The sequence below is a fragment of the Podarcis melisellensis genome, assembly GCF_964234715.1.
Source record: "Podarcis melisellensis genome assembly, chromosome: 11".
NCBI lineage: Eukaryota > Metazoa > Chordata > Lepidosauria > Squamata > Lacertidae > Podarcis > Podarcis melisellensis.
The window spans coordinates 15,406,705-15,423,939 of record NC_138543.1 but is presented as its reverse complement, the minus strand read 5'-3'; the positions used below and the strand labels follow the sequence as shown (position 1 = coordinate 15,423,939).

The 17,235-nt window shown below is 44.2% G+C and overlaps 1 protein-coding gene across 2 annotated transcripts in view; it reads left to right on the top strand.

The window, feature by feature from the left end:
• Positions 1-4,806: 4,806 nt before the first annotated feature.
• The window catches only part of GRAMD2B (GRAM domain containing 2B), a 55,729-nt gene continuing 43,300 nt past the window's right edge, over positions 4,807-17,235 (top strand). The window contains exon 1 of one of the 2 annotated variants that reach the window (XM_081930692.1): positions 4,807-5,007. In XM_081930692.1, coding sequence (XP_081786818.1) covers positions 4,880-5,007 — 128 coding nt within the window. In that variant the 5' untranslated portion in view covers positions 4,807-4,879. The remainder of the gene's footprint in view (positions 5,008-17,235) is intronic. The other variant, XM_081930690.1, reaches the window with a different exon arrangement.

Sequence of the window (17,235 nt, the reverse complement as noted above, 5' to 3'; positions counted from 1 at the left end):
TTACAAAATTAGAATTATTTTTGAAAATGCATATTGTGGACCAAGTACAATCAAGTGTGTTAGATAATTGCATTATATTGTGCACAATTCATAATGAATTGGATTCCTTCCTAACTAGAAGCAAATCCATCATAAGTACATTATCACCGACGGGAAACTGTGATCGAGCATAAGCTTTCCATCAGCTAAGTCTTAGAGATTGTTATCACATTTCATTATGAATAACTCCATTCACGATCATCAGATGTGTTGATGAATCAGTCATACTATGCAACGCTTTGAGGCTTTTCTATGAGTCACTGCTTACAGAGGTGGTGAGCACACAAACAGCCCCCCAAAAAATGAAAGATTTGTTTCAGAAGGCATATAACTCAGCTGACTAGGACTCACCTTTCCTACAGAAGAAACGGGATTATTATTATTATTTTAGAAAACGAAATCTTCCCACCACTCTTCAAAATAAATAGAAGATTAAGTTTTGTGTAAGTCATTGGGTATTATTTTTGTCCAATCCTTTGAAAATCCCCTTTATTATTTTCCCTAGGACATATCCATCTCCAAACAGTGCTTGATAAACCGCAGGATGTCATAACCATCAGATTTGATGGATAAATACTCTGCTATATGTCAGCTTCTTTTCAACAGTGTGCAGTTTGTCTAGATAGATTGATACCGGCAGGCTTTTCAAATCACTCCTTCACAGTTTTGACGCAAGACCTTGCCCTCTTGTTGGGTGTTTCTTTGATCCTGCAACTGTTTGGTACGTTTTCTCTTTAAGTATCTCAGTTCCAGCAGAGACATGGATCCTACCATTTGGTAGAACTTGCGATTTGCCCTCCAAAGTAAACATGAGTCTTTGTCTCTGTGCAACATAGATTGTCAAGCTAGGCTTGTGTATTGAAAATATCTGTATTCCACCTTTCTATATATAAAAAATCAAGGCAGCCAACAGCATCAGAACGATCAAAACAATCAATCAATGAATTAATGGACAACAGCAATACATGTAAAATATTTGTGCCACCTTTGTTGTGCAAATAACACAACCTTTGTTGTTTTGCTGCCACGGGGTAACCTGTCTACCTAGCTGGGAGTTATAGCAGAGCATTGCCTCATATGGGTAAGGTCTCAAGGCACATGAAACCAAGCCTTATGAAGAATGGTTGAGGGAGTTGGGGATGTTTTGCCTGGAAAAGATGAGACTGTGAGGAGATAGGATAGGCATCTTCAAATATCTTAAGGCCTGTCACATGGTGGAGGGAGCAAGTTTGTTTTCTCCTGCTCTGGAGGGTAGGACTCGAATCAATGGCTTCAAGTTACAAGGAAGTGTTAGGATTCTTTTCCTGTGTTGCAGTCATGGGATTGTTTTTATCACATGACGGTGTATGTTTTCAATCCACATTGTGGGAAGTGATGGAGACAGAATGTTTACTGTGTTTACATGATGTAGGACTTTTTTCCTTGGTTCTCACTATCTTAGCTGTCTGATGCTGAAGAGGAAGGAGCTGAGTTACGATGCTCCAAGTGTGTATATGTAAATAAACATAGTTTAGCCAAAATGCTGCTCTACTGAGTCTGAACGCTGACTGCCTATACTCTGCTGATCCTAAAGTGTGCTGATGCCTCCGAGATATCAGTCGCTGTGATGTTTGGGCTGGAGAAAGATTTTAAATTTTCCGAATGAACTACCAGGAGGGAGAGACATGCCAATCAGGCATGTGTCTCTGCTGGACTCCTACTCATGTGTAGGACCTCCTGACAGAAAGGAGATTCCAACTAAAGACAGTGGTACCTCGGGTTACATACACTTCAGGTTACATACGCTTCAGGTTACAGACTCCACTAACCCAGAAATAGTACCTCAGGTTAAGAACTTTGCTTCAGGATAAGAACAGAAATCGTGCTCCGGCAGCGTGGCAGCAGCAGGAGGCCCCATTAGCTAAAGCAGTGCTTCAGGTTAAGAACAGTTTCAGGTTAAGAACGGACCTCCAGAACGAATTAAGTATTTAACCCGAGGTCCCACTGTATTAGGAAAAACTTTCTGACAGGAAGAGCTGTTCAACAGTGGAACAGTCTCCCTCGGGAGATTGCGGACTCTCCTTCGTTGGAGGTTTTTAAGCAGAGGTTGGATGACCATCTGTCATGGAAGCTTTGGCTGAGATTTCTGCATTGCAGGGGGTTGCACTTTGAACTAGATGGCCTTCAAGGTCCCTTCCAACTCTATGAAGCCACCACTTTGCTAAAGCTAAGCAGGTCTGGGTCTCATCAGTGCCTGGACTAGAGACATCCTGGGAACCACTTGTGATTAAACATTATAGAACATTATATTTAATAACCTTTAGGAGATCAATGTAGATCCAGCCCAGAGTTCTTATAGTGTTAAAAGAGAGCAGGTCTCAGGCTTGTAAAGTACAGTGGTACCTCAGGTTACAAATGCTTCAGGTTACAGACTCCGCTAACCCAGAAGTAGTACCTCGGGTTAAGAACTTTACCTCAGGATGAGAACAGAAATCGCGCGGCCGCAGCGGGAGGCCCCATTAGCTAAAGTGGTACCTCAGGTTAAGAATGGTTTCAGGTTAAGAACGGACCTCCGGAACAAATTAAGTTCTTAACCAGAGGTACCACTGTACAATGCAACTAGCTGGACTTATTCTATCAAAACATTGCGAATACTAATAAGCATTTTTTAATGCCGTTTGGTTTATGATACTTTGTGTGCATGGTGTTTTGTTTCATTTAATCTTCATTTGAATCATGTTTGAGACAAAACTGATGAAGGGCTTTAAAGTATTGGAACGAAACGAGCAAATAGCAAGGGATGTTTTGTGTGGGAAGCATTCCACATTGTGGAAACTTCCTAGCCAGCTTAAATGCTCAGAAATGCTACCAGCCTCACAGAATAAATGCAATCGAACCTCTGGCTCTTTCAAACTGTGTTGATATTGATCGCTGAAGGTGATGCAGCTTTCCAATTCCTCAAGGGGTTGTGTGAGAGGGAGGGAAAGAGAGAGAACAACCAAGAACACAGACACAGCTGCACACATGATTCATCTTATTGGACAGACATTGTTTTATTGCTGCTGTCTTGTGCTTGTATATTGGCCCCAGAAAAAAACGTTTCTCTATGCTCTATACCTTCCTTAATGGAAGTTCTCTCTATTTCGACGGGCGTGAAGTCAGGACTAAAAATCATGTCTCTTTACTTCAGGTGTGAGGAACCTGTGGTCCTCTAGATGATGCTAGGCGATGGCTCCTCTTCTCCCAGACTATGGGGTGGGCACAGCAGGTTCCACACGCCTCCTTTACTTGAAGATACCTTCATGCAACCTTTGTCGTGAGATATACCAGCCAAGTCAAAACTCATCTCCGTGTCACATAAAGCTTTGTGCAATTTGGCAAAAGTCAATGACTTGAAGCATAGTTGCCTTGCGTTCTGACTCCAAGGCTTCTTCATGTGCCTCCTCCATGAGAGATCCGGAGATTGGCAACATGAGAGCAGGGCCTTCTCTGCAGTGGCTCCCCGTTCGTGAAATACTCTCCCCAATGAGGTTTGGCTGGTGCCTTTATTGTGGAAGGGAAAATTATTGGGTTGGTTTTGTTTTTATTATGTATTTTCTGGTTTATTGTGTTGTGAACTGCCCTGAGATCTATGGTTATAGGGTGGTAAACAAATTAAATAAAGACAGACATATAGACAGACTGACTGACCAGGGGCGGAGTAAGGGGGGTGCGGTGGGGGTGGGCTGCCCTGGGTGTCACCACTGAGGGGGGTGACAAAATGTCGGGCAGCACTCACTGCGGGGCTTGCAGCGAGCCCGAGCCTCGCGTCTCTCCTGGAAGTGACGCGGTGGCTTGGGCGTCTGCAGGCTTCACGCTGCCCCACACGGTCTGCCCGCTGCCTCCCCCTCAGCTGTAGGGCAGCTGTGTAGGAGGAGGCAGGCAGACTCCTCGGAGGCCCTACGGAGCGCCTTGCCCCATCTGGCCCTGCCCCTGGGCGCAGGGCACAAGCGCCGCCCCAGGCACCCAATCGGCTTGCTCCATCGCTGTGACTGACTGACTTTCTTAAACATGGGTCCCAGGTATTCTTCATTTCCCATTGCCCCTGACCACTGGCCATGCTGGCGAGGAATGATGGGAGCTGTAGTCCAACAACATCAAGGGACCCAAGGTTGGGAAAGGTTGGGATTTGGGGGATGGCAAGCAAGGAAGGGCTCCAACTCAGGGCTGCTCTTAAGAAAAAATAGAAAGCAATGAGGAATCCAGTTGTGCATCTCCTGTAGCTTATTGAGTCCCACCTTGAGTTCTGAAAGCTCCTCAAATTCTTTGGTAGGGGTTTTCCCCAGCCCTGTGCCAACCTTTGATACAACATGTACTTTGCTACTTAGCCTTGATCTCACCGAAATCAGCGGATTTAGCAGGGTTCAATGGGAGGCAGGATTTACCAGTGCTTAGAAACTTAACCCATTTCCAATACCCAGACTCAGTTTACTGCACAGATTTGGCAAACTGTGTTTAGCAATGCCGCTCTGTATAGAAGCGGGTTAATGAGCCATGTTGCGAGAGTACAGCTTTCAAATACTGCTTCGTTTACCAAAGGAATATATGTTTAAATAGCTCGATTTCTTAGACACCTTAGCGGTATATTAGTATTACTAATACCTAGGTTTTAGTACTAAGTAAATAAGGCAGGTACACAAGAGGCATGTGACATTGTTCAAATAAGTAACTTATTAACTCATAAAGAAAACTCCTTCCTGAACTAGGTTCAGCATAAAAATCGACGTCAAATATCAGCAAACACCTGTGCTGCGGAAGGATATGTCTGGGGACAGATGAGAAGCATTTATTCTTTTTCCAACGGCCATTTAATTTTGTTAAAATGGTTAAGAAGATGCATGATCTCCAAGACTTGGACTTTCATTTTAAGCGACAGTCTCGCCCCCGCAAGTCAAGCGATGATCCTCCTCCTCTCAGCGCTACCGAGAGTACTGGTTCGGTGTTCATCAGGTATGTTTAAAAGATTCTTTCCAATCGTTCCATGAGTATTTTGACCTAATGGTTTATAATTATGACCTTACCGATGACACAACGGATTATTATCTACTGCTTCTAAGTGGGTCACTCAGTGTAGCTGATACATTTCTCCTGGGACGTTATTGAAGTTGCAGTTTTGCATCGAGGATCAGGTCCGGCCAAGCTCGGATTCTGTAAAGGCAGACCCCATAATTAAAATGTTTAGGGTCACTTTTGGGATAACCGAATAGAGGCAAGCATTTGTGGCACACCCCATTTAATCCAATCGGCAGTTTTAGAGAGTTCAGTCTCAGTTATGAGACGCAAAGTGGATTCACACAAGCTTCATTTTTTATTAATTTTCCAAAAAAATAATAATAAACAAACAGACATATAAACAAACATAAACCTCCACCGTATTAAATCAAACTTAGTTACATTGTTAAGTGACTTCCTCATGTCCCCCTGGTTGAATTTCAATGTATATCATTTTAACGGTTTTCCAAATCCAATATTCTTAAAAAATTAACTTAATCGCTTAACATCTTTCTTTCTTTCTTTCCAATTCAACATTAAACATATTGATTCATCACATTACGTATTTAAATCCTAAACCTATCTGGTATTTGCAAATTTTTCCAATTAGTTTAACTTAACATATTTAACTAAATTTCATCCATTCTTCCTGGTACTCCTCCTCCTTCTGGTCACGGACTCTTCCAGTCAGGCCGGCTAGCTTCGAAAAGTCCATCATCTTCATCTGCCAATCTTCCACCGCTGGTACTTCTTGTGTTTTCCAATTCTTAGCTAATAAAATTTGAGCAGCAGTTGTGGCATACAAAAATAATTTAATATCTTTTTTGGGCAATTCCAGACCTGTTATTCCAAGAAGAAAGGCCTCTCTGGTTTTTTAATAAATGTATATTTCAACATTTTTTCCAAGTCATTATAAATCTTCTCCCAGAAGTCTTTCACCTTGGGGCAGGTCCACCAGATATGATAGAAAGTACCTTATTTTTCTTTACATTTCCCACACAAGCTTCATTTTCACTACCATAGTAGATATGACGGAAATAGGGGTGCATGGAGAATTTGATCTTTATTCATTCCTACATGAAATGAACCAATCCACACCTCTCAGACTAATGTACAGATGGGAATCACACTTTCAACTAGATTTTGTCATTTTCTGGCTGTTCTAACAGTTCTTGGGGCTTTAAATATATAAATAGTATGCATTTATATGTGCATTCTGGTTTCTTTTTTTTAAAAAATGTATAATGTACATTTGCGTTGCCAAATTTCAAAAAGTGAAAATCCGGACACAAAGGTTGTTGACCTTTTTGAGTTGTTGAGCTTTTTTATTATTAAATTCACCCAAATCGACATTCCCAACGTGGGCGGCCATATGTCTGGATTTCCCGGACATTTAACCATTTTTCTCCCAGTTACAGATAGGTAGCCGTGTTGGTCTGCCATAGTCAAAACAAAACAAAATTCCTTCCAGTAGCACCTTAAAGACCAACTAAGTTAGTTCTTGGTATGAGCTTTCGTGTGCATGCACACTTCTTCAGATACACTGAAACAGAAGATACCAGACTCTTCTATATAGTGAGAAGGTGGGGAGGGGTATTACTCAGAAGGGTGGTAGGAATGGGTGATTGGCAGATAGCTGTGATTAGCCTGTTGACGACTCTTAACGACTGCAATAGGTCTTACAGGAAAAAGCAAGGGGTGAGAAGGTGAAAAATGGCTTTGTCATGTATAATGAGATAAGAATCCAATGTCTTTGTTCAGACCAGGTCTCTCCATGGTTTTAAGTTTGGTGATAAGTTGCAATTCAGCAGCTTCTCTTTCCAGTCTATTTCTGAAATTCCTTTGTAGTAAAACAGCTACTTTGAGATCTTGTATAGAATGTCCTGGGAGATTGAAGTGTTCTCCTACTGGTTTCTCTGTCTTGTGATTCCTGATGTCAAATTTATGTCCATTTATTCTTTGGCGTAAGGTCTGGCCTGTTTGTCTCCCAGACACTGTTTGAGAAGGCCAAACAGCAGCTATGTCCGAGACATATGGCAACCCTAAGTAATTCAACCATGGAACAGAACTGAGTAAAATACATTAAAATGACAGTACAGTGGTACCTTGGGTTAAGTACTTAATTCGTTCTGGAGGTCCGTTCTTAACCTGAAACTGTTCTTAACCTGGAGCACCACTTTAGCTAATGGGGCCTCACGCTGCCACCACGCCGCCGGAGCACGATTTCTGTTCTCATCCTGAAGCAAGTTCTTACCCTGAGGTATTATTTCTGGGTTAGCGGAGTATGTAACCTGAAGTGTATGTAACCAGAAGCGTATGTAACCTGAAGCGTATGTAACCCGAGGTACCACTGCAGTGGATTTGAAATAGTCCAATTATCCCATCTCTAGAGCTAATGTGGTCTAGCTCCCCAACCCACAGTACAGCACCCAAAAGATGAGATGTGGACCAAAAGATTTTTTGATTTGGATATCCCAGGTTACCAGACACACTGGGGGTACCTTGCCCAAGCCCCTCTCCTCACACCCTAAAAATGCTGGAGCTGGCACTTTCTAGTGCACTTTAAATCAACTTTGGGATGAGATCTAAGCCTACTGCACAGGTAGCAGGAATCAGTTTCACGGTTGCACTGTGAAACTTCCACAAGCAAGAACTTTGGCATCCTTACATAATGCTATCAAACTGTTGATGAGACACTTTGATATTGCTGACGTAGCAAATGTGAGAAATTGTACAGAAGCAAATATTCCGTCTCCCCTCCCAAATTAGATGTCTCGTTCGAATCAGCTATTGAATATCAACAACTGCCAATAACGCTGAGAAATGCAATCATTTCTGTGTGCTTTGTGTTGAATCAGCAGCGGGCAATTAAGTCGAGCTAAATAAAATGGGCACCAGCTATCTTGATAGAAGCTTCAGCCACACAACATTTTATTCTAGAATCAATAGAAACCGAGTGCTTGCTTTTTTATATCGTAGTCCACACAAAATCTAGTTCTATTGCATATTTTTGCTCTTGAAAAGTGTTTCTTAAAAAACTAGTTTTGCTGTGAAAATAAAAGTTTGTTGTTTTACCCCATGGTGTGTCCTTTTGAAATGGGCACACCTGCCCATTGATGCTATAGGTGGGAATATACCAAGACCACAATCACCGCTTCCTTTCTCCACTTGTGTAAGAAGGAAAAGGCATGGATGACCTAATCATGGGAAGGGTTTCTAACTCAATATCAAGTAACCACACCTTGTGGACAGCAGGATCTAGAAGGTCCTGATCCTACCCTCAAACAAAAGACTTGGACTCACTGTTCAGGAAATCCTGATAGTTGTATCAAGGAAGTTAGCACATGACCTTTGCATCAGCTCAGGTTACAAGTTGAAGGCTCAAAAGATACCTTGGCAGAGGCTAGGATAGGTAGCTAAGCTTAAGCTTGAGCGAAAGAACCCCAATGTATGGCACACCCAGTGCTTTTTTCTGGGGGTACACATAGCCCTAAACATTTTGTGAATCTTTGTACTTTTGTTCGTTTATTGTATTCACTTTTCCCGATTTGAACTATAAAATGGTGGTTTTCTTGAGTCAAAATGAGAGTACCCTTAAACTTTTTCTTTTTTTTAAAGCACTGGACACAGCCCTCCCACTTGTTTTAAAATGCTTCTCCCAGTCGCCACTTGAGCTATCTCCACCCTCACCTAAGAATCCTCCTCACCCTTGGGCAGATGCTGCCATTCCTGTTTCATTTCGCTTGGCATCACCTGGGGCATATGTTGAGGATGAGCATGTATAATTCTGGATTGATTTTAAAAAACCGCATTTTTGTGCTACAGATGGGTTAGTGCATACACAGCCTTAGACTCTGATCTGCTTGTGGTATATTTAAAATACAGTGGACGGTCGGGTTGCGAACGTGATCCGTGCGGGAAGCACGTTCGCAACCTGCAGCGCCACATCTGCGCATGCGCGGGTTACAATTCGCCGCTTCTGCGCATGCGTAAAGCACGATTTAGCGCTTCTGCGTGTGTGCAAGCGCCGAAACCCAGAAGTAACCAGTTCCAGTACTTCCAGGTTCAGCGCGGTGCGCAACCTGAAATCTCACAACGTCTGTAACCCGAGGTATGACTGTATTGTATGGTGTATTTGAGGAGATTTCACCCTTCCCATATCCAAGAATCTCCTGATGATCTCCTGATGATCTCTGCTGACTCTCCAGAGAGGAGGAGGCGTGTCCTGCTATCTACTTATTCTGCCTAAGCACCACATCAGTGTGTGTGTGAGAGAGAGTCAGTCAGTCAGTGTATCTGAGAGAGAGTGTTAGGGATGTGTCTAGAGATAAGGTTGCTGCTAAGAGCAGCAGCAGACTCTCAGTGTAGCATTGATTTATGCTTAGAATATTCAGCTCTGTATATAGTTTTGTATCATAGTTGTAGTTACAGAATAAAAGGAAGATATTCTACAGAGCTGCTCTCCGAGTGGTTTATACTCTGCAAGACTCTGCAAAACTCTGCTGCGCAACAACTGTATTATTGAGACAGTGAATCCAGTGCTCTCAGCTCTAAGCTGTGAGTCCACAGCACTGTGACCTGTTCCTGTGAGAAAGGTGGTCTCTGGCAGTGCTACCAGTCGGGGTTGAGGTGCATGAGTCCAGCTGGTGCACTGGCTCAAGGGCGATGCTGACAGTATTCTCTGTACCTATGGACAGTCAGCGTTCTCGAGGTACTTATGGAAGTGGATTGTGTAAAGTTTGCAACGCAGTGTTGTTTGGGCCTTCTGCCAGTCTTGGGACTATCACAACTCATCCTGAAAGGAATGAGATATATACCAGTCTACCTCCACCACTTAATGAATTTCCTTCTGTTACCCTGTACCCTCAAGTATAAAAAGGTAACCTGGCTGTTGCCGTGAAAGCTGTTAACCTTGAAAAGGGGAATTGAATTTGTCCAAACCGCACTAGAAAAGCACGTTCAGCCGTGTCTTTCATTCTCTAGCAGTAGCAATTTTAATTCTGCAATCAGACAGCCAAGCTGAGCAGGTAATCAAAATAAAATAGAAAAACCCTGTCCTCTGATTCCTGGTAGATATTTTGTTATGTTGCTTTCCCCCCTAAACTACAAGTCACGGACCCTACATATTAGTTAAGGGTGAACTCTTCCATACGGTCGCTCTTTCTCTTCCTTCCCCAACTTCCAGCTGCTCAAAGTACTCTCAGAATGCTGTTTGCAATCCCACCTTGGGAAAGAAAGCCAATTCTATTAGAGTTGCGTAATAGCCAATCAAAACGGCGTGTTTGGCTCCCCTTTTCCCCTTTTCCCCTGCTAATCAATATATAGCATTTTTATCCTATGCCTTCTCATCAAAAGACTTGGATTTCTCTGAATGAAGGCATACATGTGCACACACAGAGAGATGCACACTAATTTGTTGATATTTGCTATAGCCCAACAATCCTGTTTCATTATAGCAAATGCCTGACCTGCTCTGGATCCTATAACCAGTGCTCTTTTTCTAGAAAAAGAAGTGTCGGAACTCACCATGAACACCTCCCTTGTTCTCTTGGAATGGCTCCTACATAAGAGGTGCTGGAATTGAGTTCCGGCAAGTTTTGGCCGAAAAAAAGCCCTCCTATAACAGATAGAGCAGGGGTTGGCAACCTCAGGCCCATGGGCCACAAGCGGCCTATGGGGGTTGTTTAACCAGCCCATGGACCCCCGCTGCACACACAGGGACCCCCACCACCTGCTCAGTCGGCTCCCGTGCGCCATGCTAAACCGGCGTAGAGCAGAGCGGGGACTGCCTTCTGCGACGCTGGCTGGCTTCCCATTGGCTGCAGGAAGGTCCTGCAGCCAATAGGAAGCTGCGCACGCCTCCTCCGCACCAGAAGGAGCACCGAAAATAGCATTTGTGCGTGCGTGCGCACTTTCCAGCCCATCGCGGCATCTGCAGGACTGTGAACCAGCCTAAGCCACAAAAACTTTGCCGACCCCTGAGATAGACAGATATAACTCTAGAAATCGTTTAACTGTTGTTGTTTAGTCATTTAGTCGTGTCCGACTCTTCGTGACCCCATGGACCAGAGCACGCCAGGCACTCCTGTCTTCCACTGTCTCCCGCAGTTTGGTCAAACCCATGCTGGTAGCTTTGAGAACACTGTCCAACCATCTCGTCCTCTGTCATCCCCTTCTCCTTGTGCCCTCCATCTTTCCCAACATCAGGGTCTTTTCCAGGGAGTCTTCTCTTCTCATGAGGTGGCCAAAATATTGGAGCCTCAGCTTCACGATCTGTCCTTCCAGTGAGCACTCAGGGCTGTTTTCCTTAAGAATGGATAGGTTTGATCTTCTTGCAGTCCATGGGACTCTCAAGAGTCTCCTCCAGCACCATAATTCAAAAGCATCAATTCTTTGGCGATCCGCCTTCTTTATGGTCCAGCTCTCACATCCATACATTACTACTGGGAAAACCATAGCTTTTACTATACGGACCTTTGTTGGCAAGGTGATGTCTCTGCTTTTTAAGATGCTGTCTAGATCATTTAACTATACAGATAATATTTGAAAGCTACCCACACGGTGCCACCAGACAGATACCCTTGGGAATCATCATGATTGTGACCTGAGAAAGATAGAAAGAAAAAGAGGCCATCAGGTTTGCTTCCTGGATTGCATTTTTACCTTCAGCATCTAGCAGAGTTTACGTTGCTGTTTTGGCCTTACCCAAAAGATGTTTCTAGCAAGGGCACTATCATTTATACAAGTGCACATCTTGACATGTCTCCACGATGATGAAGTATCTGTGACTCGGGGATGGAGACAGAATCAATCTAAAATGGCTGTGGTGTAGCAAGCAATATTTGTCTGGATCATGCCCAGCTGACCTGTGTCCCAAATAATGAGACGTACTGTGCGAAAATCGATTCTGCTGCACTCTGATCTCATTTCAAGGGGGCTAATCATGTTGGCTAGCGTTGCAGCAAACAGCCAACCATTCTGACCTATTTGTTTCATATGATTATTTATATACTGCCCAATACTGAAACAGCCTCTAAGCGGTTTACAAAAATAATGAATTCTTTGTCTCTCTCTGTAAATACATATATATATTATACATGTGCATACATACAAACATCAATTAATCAGGGGTAAACTACAATACAAAACAATAAAGCAAAAAACAAAACCCTGCAGCATATTTTGAAAACCTCTTAAGATTCTCCTGCTGGTAAAGGCATTCGAAGTAGGGTCCTCATCATTCTGTATCAAGTATGTTTTCCCATTTGGTTTTCTTTGTATTTTAACATATGCAGATTCTTTTTTTAAAAAGAAAAAAAACCTTCTAAAAATACTTTTGAAAAGGTGGAGACATCCCCGTCCAGTTCGTAATCATATTTTATAGGTAAAGGTAAAGGTACCCCTGACCTTTAGGTCTAGTCGCGGACGACTCTGGGGTTGTGCCGCTCATCTCGCTTTACTGGCCGAGGGAGCCGGCGTACAGCTTCCAGATCATGTGGCCAGCATGACTAAGCCGCTTCTGGCAAACCAGAGCAGTGCACGGAAACGCCCGTTTACCTTCCCGCAAGAGCGGTACCTATTTATCTATTTGCACTTCGATGTGCTTTCAAACTGCTAGGTTGGCAGGAGCCAGGACCAAACAACGGGAGCTCACCCCGTCACAGGGATTCGAACCAAGACCTTCTGATCGGCAAGCCCTAGGCTCTGCGGTTTAGACCACAGTGCCACCCACGTCCCTATCCTGTTTTAGAATACTGCAAAAGATTATTTTTGTAGATTTATTTGTGCTTCCTGAAACGGTTGGTTTGTCTCTACGGCAGGATAAGCTTTTGTGTAGATGCACAGACACGTGTTGCGTTTTCTTCAGGATGCAAACGGGGCTCCGGAACGGATCCCATTCGCACCCAGAGTTACCATTGTACAGTGGTACCTTGGGTTACATACGCTTCAGGTTACAGACACTTCAGGTTACAGACTCCGCTAACCCAGAAATAGTACCTCGGGTTAAGAACTTTGTTTCAGGATGAGAACAGAAATCGTGCTCCAGCGGCCCGGCGGCAGTGGGAGGCCCCATTAGCTAAAGTGGTGCTTCAGGTTAAGAACAGTTTCAGGTTAAGAATGGACCTCTGGAATGAATTAAGTACTTAACCCGAGATACCACTGCATCTGCTTATTTCCTTGACATCTGATGAGAGGGCGTTCCACAGGGCAGGCGCCACTACCGAGAAGGCCCTCTGCCTGGTTCCCTGTAACCTCACTTCTTACAGTGAGGGAACCGCCAGAAGGCCCTCGGAGCTGGACCTCAGCATCCGGGCAGAACGATGGGGTGGAGATGCTCCTTCAGGTATACAGAAAACAATGCCCATATCCATCTGTGGCATTAAGTGCATGAACAGGTACACCCTAAATGTTCAATGCATTCTGCTGAAACTACAGGTTTTTTTAGTTTTAGTTTTAGTTCAGGTGTGGTGCCCTTTCCTCTTATTTTTATATTACCTGTTGGCAGTCACATCCATTCTTTGAAGTGTAGCTGATTAAGAGTTTGGTTTTCTCAGTTACTCAGAAGCACCGCTAAAAAAATATTATATCCTTCTTGCTATGCAAGTGGTTACTCCACACAACTGTATTCGCAAATCTTTGATCTTCTAAGTAATTTAATGAGAGGATTTCAGGCTGGCCAAAATCCATACCATTGTCAGCTATGCGACAGGCAAATGATCCGAGGCAGTAATTAGATAAACAGCTGAAAACTGACAATCAGGAGCCAATGAGGGAAGAGAAAGGTATTCATTTCTCATATATATTTGATTAGGCTGCTGAAGAGATATGAGTGGTGATGGTGAATAAGGTTAAGACTCCTCCAGCTCTCTTCCTGTAGTATTCTTGGTATTCAAATACCGCATATATCTAACTAATGTCTCCTCAGTCACACGTATCAGTTCCTCTTCTCCAGAATCCATGAGTAATGCCTGTGCATTTTCTAGGCCCAAAGCCTAGGTGCTGACATCTCAAGCCTTGCTTCTACTTCCAAAGGGAACATTCTTCTCCTTTTGTGCATGCCTTTAAGTAGCTTTTTTTTCCCTTCAACCTGGTGCATTCATGATAATTTTGGACTACACTCCCATCAACCTCTGCCAGCATGGCCAATAGTTAGGGCGATGGGCATTGTAGTCCAACAACATCTGGAGGGCAACATCTAGAGAAAGTCTGCTTGAAAGAATAGGGTGAGCATTCTTCTGCCCAGTTCCATTATCATTACCATGTAAGTATCCCACATAGCGGGTGGCGCTGTGGGTTAAACCACAGAGCCTAGGACTTGCCGATCAGAAGATCGGTGGTTCGAATCCCTGCGACAGGGTGAGCTCCTGTTGTTCGGTCCCAGCTCCTGCCAACCTAGCAGTTCAAAAACACGTCAAAGTTCAAGTAGATAAATAGGTACCACTCCGGCGGGAAGGTGAATCGTGTTTCCATGCGCTGCTCTGGTTCACCAGAAGCGGCTTAGTCATGTTGGCCACATGACCCGGAAGCTGTACGCCGGCTCCCTCGGGCAATAAAATGAGATGAGTGCCGCAACCCCAGAGTCGGCCACGACTGTACCTAACGGTCAGGGGTCCCTTTGCCTTTACCTATCCCACATAAGGAAAGGAGACAGGAAAGGAGGGTGAGGGGAGTGCACAGATGACAGTATAAGGAACATAAATTGCACGTAAGCAAACTGTCCTTCCCCCCTCCAGGTGTTCATTTTTCTGGGCAGGCAAAACCGGGAGATCTGGAATGCCTAAGGAGCAGAGCAGTTTATGGATGGCAGCCCTATCAAGAAGAGCATTTTTCTATGCGTTTGAGTCCAATGCACAGTGTTTCACGGATTTAGATAGATTTGATCAAGCAGCCTTCCTCCAGAGCTCCATGACTAGGACTGTCCTGGAGAAGGTAAAGTAAATGTTTCATGGTTGTTCATGGAATGTCCTCCAACGAGGCAAGGAGAGGTTGTTCTGCCAACTCACAGCATGTGATAGTGGAAACAATCCAGTGGGAGGCAAGTCACTGAGGAGAAGTCATTCAAGAGAAGTGTGATGAACTCACCATAACAAATCAATAGGGTTTTTCCCTGTCATTGGAACGGTTCCATCCTGTCATAAGGCCCAGAGCCTAGAGTCTGGAGAGCATGTTGATTATTAGAGCCAGGCAGGAAGAGACTAAATGAAAAATAGAGATGATTTTAGGAACAGGGAACTAGATGTCAAAACTCTTTTCCCTGGTAGATGCAGCGCTATGGTGAGTAAGAGAGTCTGAAGCTTAGGTCACATGCCCTCCTGGGAAAGGTGTTAGATATGGGCAACACTAACTTGAAAGAAAGGAGACAAAGGTCGCAGGTAGACAGAGGTTCAAAGTGTTTCCATATCAATTGGATAAGAACTAAGGACTAACTCCAAAGCAGACCCGAGCCTATTACAGGGGACCTCAGGTTGCCAGGGCCTTTAAAGAAGCATTTAACAAACGGGTGCACAAACACTCGGTGTCTTTCCAAGGAGGGCAGAATGCCAAAAAAAAAGAGGTCAAGAGAAAAGAATACAAAGACTTCCAGTGTGTACAATGTGAACATACCCTCCAATGTATCCAGATTAAAAACTAGGACTCCCATCTTCTGGGTTCCGCTCAAACCACGTGAACCACACGAGAGTATGGAGCTCCCAAACACGTTTTTGGGGCACAGTGCTGTCACACATGGGCATGAAACCCCAAAATGGGATGACCCAATTTAATTGGGGTTTTTGAGGAGTATGATAATCTAGGACAGAATTCAGTGAACTCACAATCAACGTGATGGGACCTGGCAAACAAATGGGAATGGGCTCCATCACAAGACATAGGATTTTCCTGCTGAAGCCTTCCTGGTATGAAGGCTGCCCATCAGAAGGTTCCACTAGGGCTAGATCAGGGGTAGGTAACCTCAGGCCTGGGGGCCAGAAGCAATCTTCCACGCTTCTGTATCTGGCCCTCAGGAACCTCCAACTCCATACCTCTTCCCAAGCCACATCATCTCTACCCAGGCTATTTCCCTCACTGGCCCTGTTTTGCCTGGTTGGAATGTGTCCTTGAATTCTGATATTTGCCTGGATGAAGGATGGAGTTTGTGTAGAAACTAGCTTGCAGAGTTTCCATTTGTTGCTCCATCTCCTTTTGCATTTGACCCTTTGAAGGCTGTTGCTCAGAAGGGCTTTGGCCCTCAGGCAGGAAGAAAGGTTCTCCATCCCTGGGCAAGGTCATTCAGGCCACCTGGATCAGGAGTTCTATCTCAGGTTGGAGAAACACATGGTAAGAAATACCATATATTGTATTTTTTACTCTATAAGATGCACTTTTCCCCTCCTAAAAAGTAAGGGAAAATGTGTGTGCGTCTTATGGAGCAAATGCAGGCTGCGCAACTATCCCAGAAGCCGGAACAGCAAGAGGGATCGCTGCACAGTGCTCCCTCTTGCTGTTCTAGCTTCTGGCTTAGGCCACTCAGTCCCTTCCCCCACCTCCCGGAAAAGCCCCCAAGAGCCACGCGGAGCATGTGTGCGGCTCTTGGGGGCTTTTCCCCAAGGAGGGAAAAGGGCAACACCTGCAAATGCCGCGCACACACTCCACACAGCTCGTGAAAGGGAGTGCTGAGCAGAGCAGAGCTTTTTCTTGTATTCCCCCTCTAAATACTAGGTGCGTCTTATGGTCAGGGGCGTCTTATAGGGTGAAAAATACGGTATGTGGAAGGTAAAATAATTGCTAGGTGAAGGAGAACCATGACTGGCATTGTCATATATGGGGGAAACATATGAGGAGAGGTCTTCGTATGGAACCAGTTGGCATCCCCTTTTGGGTTGCGGTTGGCTATTATGGTTTGCTTCTTAGTTTCTAGAAACAGTTTGTAATAAACTAATAACAACCGTGAAATGTTAAAGTCAGAATTTGTGGCCAGCAGCTGTGTTATATCTCCCTCGGGCTCCAGGAATATAAACAGAACAGAAAGGCGATCTTCAGAATAGGAAACAAACCTAGTTCTGTGACCAAACATTGCAATATCCTGTTTGTGTGTATCTATTTGAAAACATGTGCACTTGAAGTCAGAAATGCATGGCAGAATTTTTATTTAAGATCCATTTGAAAACCATGCCTGAGAACCAAAGTGTTCAGCCTGCCAGAGGCGGT